Raw genomic sequence first — 9,228 nt, 5'->3', positions numbered from 1 at the left:
AAAACTGAAGTGTTTAATGTTTGTAAACTTCCCTTTAAACCCCCAATTCCCTACGCCTGATTTGTAACCTACGCCTGATTTTCTAAAGTGTAGACATGGTTTTTTCGAGGGTACAAAAATCTTCACTTGCTCCATTTTAAGTTAGTTTGGAGTAAGTTTTCACTGCCGAAACTTTGAAAACAGGCGTAAGTGGCCGGACACGTCCCCTTTTGAAAAAAAAATTCTGTTCCAAAGTGAGACTGTTCTAACTGACTAGAACTGGAGCAAACTAAATGCCGAGAATTTGAATTTCTAAGATACTCCGTTCTACACCAGTTGCTCCAAAAAATCAGGGGCAACTGAAGCTGAAACTTGGGCCCAATACGGGGAAAAAGTCACTGGTGGGCGTAGTCTATAGGCCCCCTAACAGTAGCAACTCTGTTGGTCGGAGCATAAACCAGGAAAATAGTTTGTAAAAATGGAACAGCAATAATCATGGGTGATTTTTAACCTCCATATTGATTGGACAAATCAAATGGGTCAGGGTAGCCTTGAGGAGGAGTTCATAGAGTGCATAAGGGACTGGTTCCTTGAGTAGTAGTATGTAATGGAACCAACCAGGGGGCAGGCGATCTTGGATCTGGTCCTGTGTAATGAGACAGGATTAATAAACAATCTCCTAGTAAAGGTTCCCCTCGGAATGAGTGATCATAGCATGATTGAATTTCAAATCCAGATGGAGGGTGAGAAAGTTGGATCTCTAACCAGCGTACTAAGTTTAACTAAAGGAGACTATGAAGGTATGAGGGCAGAGTTGGGTAAAGTGGACTGGGAAAATAGATTAAAGTGTAGGATGGTTGATGAACAGTGGCATACATTTTAAGGAGAGATTTCACAACTCTCAAGACTCAGGCAGAGTCAGCATTGATTTATGAAGGGGAAGTCATGTTTGACAAATTTGCTGGAGTTCTTCGAGGATGTAACGAACAGGGTGGATAAAGGGGATCCAGTGGATGTGGTGTATTTGGACTTCCAGAAGGCATTTGACAAGGTGCCACATAAAAGATTAATGCACAAGATAAAAGTTCACGGGGTTGGGGGTAATAAATTAGCATGGATAGAGGATTGGCTAACTAACAAAACAGAGAGTCGGGATAAATGGTTCATTCTCTGGTTGGTAACCAGTAACTAGTGGGGTGCCGCAGGGATCAGTGCTGGGACCCCAACTATTTACAATTTGTATTAACGACTTGGAAGAAGGGACTGAGTATAATGTAGCCAAGTTTGCTGACAATACAAAGATGGGAGGAAAAGCAATGTGTGAGGAGGACACAAAAAATCTGCAAAAGCACATAGACAGGCTAAGTGAGTGGGCAAAAATTTGGCAGATGGAGTATAATGTTGGAAAGTGTGGGGTCATGCACTTTGGCAGAAAAAAATCAAAGAGCAAGTTATTATTTAAATGGAGAAAGATTGCAACATGCCGCAGTACAGCGGGACCTGGGGCTACTTGTGCATGAAACACAAAAGGATAGTATGCAGGTACAGCAAGTGATCAGGAAGGCCAATGGTATCTTGGCCTTTATTGCAAAGGGGATGGAGTATAAAAGCAGGGAAGTCTTGCTACAGCTATATAAGGTATTAGTGAGGCCACATCTGGAATACTGTGTGCAGTTTTGGTTTCCATATTTACAAAAGGATATACTTGCTTTGGAGGCAGTTCAGAGAAGGTTCACTAGGTTGATTCCGGAGATGAGGGGGTTGACTTATGAGGAAAGGTTGAGTAAACTGGGCCTCTACTCATTGGAATTCAAAAGAATGAGAGATGATCTTATTGAGACGAATAAGATTATGAGGGGGCTTGATAAGGTGGATGCAGAGAGAATGTTTCCACTGATTGGGGGGGGGGGGGGGGGACTAGAACTTGAGGGCATGATCTTAGAATAAAGGCCGCCCATTTAAAACAGAGATGAGGAGAAATTTCTTCTCTGAGGGTTGTAAATCTGTGGAATTCGCTGTCTCAGAGCTGTGGAAGCTGGGACATTGAATAAATTTAAGACAGAAATAGTTTCTTAAACGATACGGGGTTATGGGGAGTGGGCTGGGAAGTGGAGCTGAGTCCATGATCAGATCAGCCATGATCTTATTGAATGGTGGAGCAGGCTCGAGGGGCTGTATGGCCTGCTCCTGTTCCTATTTCTTATGTTCTTATCGGAACGGGCCCTGATGAAGCAACCTTTGCATGAGACATTGGCCCGGAATTTGCGGTCAGCGCCAAAGCAAAGGCGTTCACCACTGGCCCTGAAGTAAGATTCACACAAAGAATCTTGTGATCTGTGTCGAGAACTTTGGGTTTTCCAATGTTCAATTCAAATCAGTGAGTATAGTGGGGATCCCCTTGTGCGAGCTGCTGTGATATCAACAAGCTGCCTAAGCATCCAATCAAAATGCAGAATTCTCACAGACAGCAAATAAGGAAGTAGGGAAAGCTGTTAAAATTCTAACTTTTTAAAATGTTAGAGAGCAAAACAAAGATTGCGGCTCTCACATGGGGAAAAGGCAAATCTGAATCAAAGGAACAAAACGTTAAAAAAAAATTTAATGTTTCTTAAAAATGTAAATGTTTTATTGAAATAGATAAATTTCACACTGCACAAAATTAAAATTAGTTTTTCAGGTACATAACCTTTGTTTTGCAGTCAATACACTGTTAAAACCCCAGTTACACCTAATCCCTTTGGGTCTAACTTTTAATGGTAAATCTAACAGCATAGTTACTGCGAAAGGGCCGAAGTTTTAGTCCGTTGCCCTGATTTGAGTGATTGCACAGATTGCCAGCTCTGTGGCGGGGGGCGGGGTGACGCACAGCGCAGCCTGTGTCGGAGCAGTGAATGACAGACCACAACTTCAGGATTGCATGTGCCAAATCCCGAAGTTGCAATCCGTTTCGAAGGCAGAATGATGCTGACTGCTCGCTGTGATCCAGACTGCAAATTCCGGGCTGTTAATGTCTTTTCCAGATGCTATGGGCCTTTTTTATTTGTATTTCAGGTTTCCAGTATGTACAGTTCTTTTGGGTTATGTGTTAATATGTTTGGTTTCATACCATAAATGAAATATATCTCATGTTTTGTATGATGTGTACGGTTTTTCCATCTTGTGATGCTGACCGAGGTGCAGGTTGTCTTTTATGAGGCACTCGTGTGATTCATTTTCTACTTTCTAGCCTCCTTCCTCTGTTCAAAGAAAGTTAACATTATTTATTTTAAACTACATCTATTTAATGCATTGTTTTCTTTCTCTCAACAGGTAGCAGCTCTGGAATTAGATAATATTTATATCAAGTGGATGCTTGGGATTCTTGCTGTAGTTCTGGTTGGTGTATTCGTGGTCCACAAGTTTTACAAATCTTAATACACGGGTCTTTGCTGGAGCAGGCCTCTAGCCTTGGACTGTAGAAATAGAGATTCTTTTAGACAACAGTTTACATCTACATAATTTTGAAGACTTGCGACTGATAATGATAGGAGACACTTAACAAGAAATTCCAGCTGTCGTTTGTCAAATTGCCAATTGCAACAGTAATCTTTTTTATATGAAAGAATATCAATTCTCAACCGGACCATTTTGTGCAGCCAGTTCTAATCCAGAAGCCCTGCTACAGTTCTCATTGTTGTATTTGCATAACTCACTTTAAAGGCCGTGCTGGCAAAACTGAAGATGCCTGGTTGCCATCTTTTCGTGTGAATCTTGTCCCTGCAGGAACAGCATTTATAAAGCTGAATCATGGAGCCATGGCCAGCAAGTGGAGTATTTTGTATGTTTAAAAACAAATTGCGAATGTGGTGAATTAAAATTTTAGCCGTGGTGTATTTACTAACTAGAAGGCAAATTACTCTTTGTACATAGAGAGTTCTGTTTTTAGCAGAGCAGATTATTCCTTGCTGTAACACCCGGAGACCACCTTTCTGGCTCTCACTAAGAACACTTATATAGTGTCCTCTGTAAAATACACTCCTCACTGTAATGCACTTTCTATATGACTCCTATCATAATGAGCTTCATACTGTATTGTGTATGAACAGTTGCACCTGAAGAGGCAGCTCTGTAGCGTACACAGCAGAAACTAAATTCAAACGTAAAATATCACTTGGCATGCAGTTGTGGCAAAACTAGGAGCCTATGTTCATCATGGAAATTGTGTTTATAGATGGTTGAGACATCCTAATACTGCAAGTGTCCTGATATTTGCAGTCAGTGAATTATTTGTAATCTGGTTTGAAATCGCATAGCATTTAGGGAATAGTAGCAGTCTGTGAATTTAGATACTGATGAACGTCTCTAATAAATGTCTCGAAGTGTCCCTGGAGGTTTTGTATGTAAACTTGGGGCTGTCAGGATAAATGCTGATTATATTTTTTAAAAAGTGACTTTAAATAGCCTGCTATTTTTGAGACTTTCTGATTGTGGATATTATAATGATGCAAAGGTGAAATACAACTTATGGCCTTTGTCAGTTGTAAATGTAATCATTTTCATTGCTAATGCTTGATTAGTCCTTGGCCTTCTGGCACTTCATCGGGGCTTAGCGAGCAAAAAGCACCAGCACAAAGGGAAGATAGCCTGCAGTTTTGGGGGGAAACATGGTATAGCAGTATGCAGGTTGAAATGGGCATAGATTGTGTAAGCAATCAGCTCCGGTGAAACTGATGTGTAAACTTAAGAGCAGTTTCATCTGCACAGAGGAGCAAAAGCTATTGTCATTAGATGGGGGAAGGCGGAGGAGAAACTAAAATTCAAGGGAAGGAATAAAGTTAAAATGGAAAAGATCCAAGGGATAAAAATGAGTTGAGGCTAAAAGAATTGCGCGGGGGGTGGGATGCGGAGGGGCGGTTATTGCAATATTAACTTTTTTTAAAAAGTGATAAATTCTAATCTTGGAAATCTATCCAGCTGACACAGGAGTGTGCATTTGAAAATGGTCATGTCAGCTACTATGGAACTATTATTGAGGAATTTGTTCAGACTGTCCTGGGTGGAGGAAGCCATCCAGAAGGTAAGAATTGACCAAAAGGTGAATTGATACTTGGGACAAGGCTGAAGATTTTTTGTGTTTTACTCTCATTTTCAAAATGGGTCTGGTTGGCATCAGGCACAATGGCTGAAGGGTGTTTGGAGCGGAGATCCCACAGTTTCCTGCCAATAACGAGGAAATCATTTGCCTACCGACTTTTAGAACTTGGCTAAAGAATTTAAGTTGAGTTATCTGTCGCTTATCTCACTTTAAGCCAGGCTAAAAAAATGTTTAGAATTAACAATTGTGTTCGAAATCTGTATCTTCAAAGGGCAGGTTTAATTTCCTAAGAATATTTGTTCAATTCATTTGAAAAGACTTCTTGACGGGTATTTGAAGGAAATGGGCAGTCTCTGGATTCATTTTTGAACCAAAATGTAGACGTTCCAGCTTTTCTGCTGTTGTGGGGCAGTGAAAATTAGTGGCTTATTGCACTACTTAGTTTATAGGACAGGGTAAAACAAACGGGATTATTTGATCTTCATATCTGTAGGTATGTACTCCCAGTCCAGTTATTCCCGTTGTAACTGTGCATGCACGCATGGACAGGACTTATGGCTGCTGTGATCAAAGCGCATTATGCTATCCAAGCTCACAGATGCAGATTGCTGCTTGAGCTGCTGCTGCCTGCCCATGGTCCTGCTGCCAAGCAGGCAGGCAACCTGTTTGAATGAGGTGTACCAACAGCAACATGTCTAATGAGCTGACATTTTATTAAATTTTCCCTCCATGCTGCAAATAGACCTATCTCTGATACAGCTCCAGTTGGGGATTGGGAGTCAAACCTGTGATGTCTTGTTCCAGGTGTTGAAAGTTCCTGCTCCAGACTGTAAGCTCTTTCCTGGGAGAATTTTTATTGAAAACTGTTTTGCTAATGATTCCGCAGTGATGCTCTGTTTTAATAGCTGCACTGCCTATTGTTGAAAAACAAGTTTGTAATGCTTAGTTTTGCATTTCACAGTTGGCAAGAGGTAGCCTCCTTGATTCACCTGTGGTGGGGCGTGGTGAATCCAGATAGCTTCTGTTTCTTGCATTGGTTTTGTAAGTAAAAGCACCTCCTGATGTGCTACAAAACTGTACAGACCAAAAGGCCGCAGATTCCGTCTCTAATCTGTGCTGAGTTAGTTAACTTTGGGTATACTGCTTCAGCCCTACCCATCATCATGTTCTCTCTATCATTACCTGTTGTGAACTCACTTATTCAGTTGTTACCAAATTATTTTTTTTGCCCATAATCTTTAAGGGACAAAGATGGTAAAAATACATTTTACCTGTGGCAAGACGAGGCATCTTTCAGGAGACGCAATGAAAGTAAACCTCAAACTTCATAGTTGTCACAACTTGGTGAGCTCCTCAGTGAATATGAGTTAAATTCTTCATTAAGCACAGTTCTGCTGGTTAGTTTGTGTGTGTGTGAGATCAAACCCTAAAGCCTTCTGCCACCGTCACCCCAGGAGCAGTCAGATAGCCTGCTGACACTTGCTATCAGGAGTAACGGCCACTAAGGTTGGCTACTGGAGGGTGACTAATGTATGTGGGAATATCCCTTGCAACCAATCGGGGTCTTCAGGAGAAGGCTGAAAATTGGTGGATGAAACAAAAATCCCATCTGAGAATTTTGGTAGAACAACAAATGTCATTGGAAACCCAGCTCTGTTTACAAGGAATATTGCACAATTGTTCATGTCCTTATTGCCTGTCCCATATGCCACTCTCTTGTGCCACTGGGAAGGATTTCCTATTTGTATTTAATATGCAGAATGACTGGTTAAAATGTTCGTAAGACTGTTCAATCAACATTTGTGTGTGCAGAGGTGTGAATTTTTGTGGTGGGAGCATCTATCATTTTAAATATAGCTAAAGAAGATGGGATTGAGACACTACCTTCAGTATTACAAACTGCAGTTGTTAGCTTTTTAAAAACGGGTTCGACTATGTATTTCTACTTGTTTTCATGAGTAATCTGAACTTGAACTTTTTTGTCTGCAACATAATAAAGATAAACTTTAAATACAGTGCCATATTCCTCTATCAAATACATTGCAAATCACGCAATAAATTGTAACTACATTTGACTGACTTGGTTTTTATGCAGTGTAGTCCAGATTTAAAAAATCTAGGTTTTATCAGAGAAAAAGATTATAGAATTTGATTTGGTGTTAAATTATATTGATCAGTTTTTTTTCAGGGAACTTATAAATATATTTCATCATGTCCAGTAGACCAGAAGTAGATTCTGTTGTAGATTGACAAAGGTAACGGCATCAACTTTTCTGGCATCTTCTGTCTTTTTCATTACATCATTACTTTTGTTTCCATCTCCCCCTCCTTCCCATTCTCTTCTGGAGGGCTCTGAGCAAATAGTAAACCGTTGATTTACCAGTGATTTTTTTTTTTGTTTATTGATAAATACGATTTTCCCTTCGTAAAGACTCTGTAAACACTTTTCCTTAGCAATGAGAGTGTGCTGGAAACTTGCTTCCAGGCTTCTGCCAGTGTTGCACAAAAGCACCATTTGAGGACATAATGAAAAAGGTCCAAATATGCTATTTTTACCTGTTTTTCATGTATTTTCAACGGTTAGGTGCAATTTAAATCTGGTTTTGCTTTTCATAGTTCTTAGAATGTTGCTGAAATTATGCTTATGGTGCATCAAGCTTTACTTGCAGTGCACACAATGGAGTAGGGGGCAGTTCTACACTTCTTTCCCCCCCCCCCCCCCCCCCCACCATTAAGAAATAAAGTGCAAATTGTGCATCAGATTTCTGCTGTGATCTTTGAGGGCAGGGCTAAGAGATTTAGACAGAAATGGTAATTTGGGAGAAAATGAAGCTGCAGCATTTTGGCTCAATGTATTTTTGTGTAAGACTTTAGTAATTGTGGTCAATTTTTCCCCCATGTTGATTCATTAAAATTATGGAGGGAACAAATTTACACTCATCCTTATTCAGTTTTTGCCTGTAGGTACTGAAATCTGATTAGTAGTAATGTGGTGCTGGCATTGTGTACAACATTGACCAAAGTGATAATGACGGCCATTCTTGTGTGCTTTACAAATGCATAATGGTGACCTAATTTCCCCATGGTTGCAGGAAAGGTTTATTATTTCAATTTTGATGACGATATCTGCTTTAACTTATTTTGGAAATGTACAATTAGTATGGTATGCCATTATTGTAATGCATTGTGATTTGTATATGGCACTGTATAAGCATTGTATGGTTATGAAAAGTACTTTTCAGCTTTTATATTTGATGCTCTTGTGTGAGCAGAAGTGACCTGATCAATGTGTCATTCCTATTCTCAGGTTGTGCTACCTTCATCCTTTTGATGGTTAATTAACAATGTTGAAATGTAAAAAATAAATATAAACTTACAGAATGCACGTGATGCTATCCACTCCTAAACAAGTGTGTTCCTTCAATCTAATACATGTGAAATAAAACTTGGATCAACTGTGATGCTTTATAGCTGACTACATATTGCTCTGTTTTGTGTGGGAAAGGAGAGATGCAAGTGACAGTTGTATGTACAGTGAAATAAAACCATGCATCTTCAAAAATGCTGCATTTTTATTTAAACTTGGAAAGTAATCCTACACGATATTGTCTTTTGACTGGTAATCCTTTCTTGAAGGGACTGCTTAATTTGGTTGATGCATAGGCACAATAAGCTGAATGCCTTCCTTCTGTGACTTCACAAGGCATTTCACTCGAACCAAATACAGTACACATTTGGTAAGATTTCTGACCTTGCATGGGTCTGCTTGTGAATTTACTGGTTCTGTAAACGGAAATGAATGAAGCAGTAAGTATTACTGGTTCCAAATCTCCGTTCTATTAATGGTTATCATGGCTTGTAATGGAAGGTACCTTTACCATACCTTGATACAAAATATTTATCCCAGTATCATGGCATTTCTGAGTCATATAAGAGAGAGAGCTATGATTACAAGGTGGCTGTAACAGTGAACATTTGAAATTAGAAATGGAGAATGTTGCAGCTATTGATGCACTTGCTATTTTTACACTCGCTGTCAATATTTAACACATCACACCATGCTTTTTTGCAGATTATTGTAAACTTTTTGGGTGGTGATGGGGAGAAGAGAGAGGGGATAGAGGACCCTGTTTGGATTTCTGCAGGAAGGATTTTTCTCCCATTGCCTTCGGATT

General features: G+C 39.9%; 1 protein-coding gene across 4 annotated transcripts in view; it reads left to right on the top strand.

Moving 5' to 3' along the window:
• LOC139227807 (bcl-2 homologous antagonist/killer-like) overlaps positions 1–8,615 on the top strand; it is a 76,134-nt gene extending 67,519 nt beyond the window's left edge. For all 4 annotated transcript variants that reach the window (XM_070858866.1, XM_070858867.1, XM_070858868.1 and 1 more), the window contains one exon: positions 3,289–8,615. In XM_070858866.1, coding sequence (XP_070714967.1) covers positions 3,289–3,393 — 105 coding nt within the window. In that variant the 3' untranslated portion in view covers positions 3,394–8,615. The remainder of the gene's footprint in view (positions 1–3,288) is intronic.
• The last annotated feature ends 613 nt before the right edge of the window (positions 8,616–9,228 follow it).

Source organism: Pristiophorus japonicus, chromosome 17 (assembly GCF_044704955.1).
Source record: "Pristiophorus japonicus isolate sPriJap1 chromosome 17, sPriJap1.hap1, whole genome shotgun sequence".
Lineage (NCBI taxonomy): Eukaryota > Metazoa > Chordata > Chondrichthyes > Pristiophoridae > Pristiophorus > Pristiophorus japonicus.
Note: the sequence above shows the minus strand (reverse complement) of the source record. Positions and strands in the feature narration are given on the sequence as shown.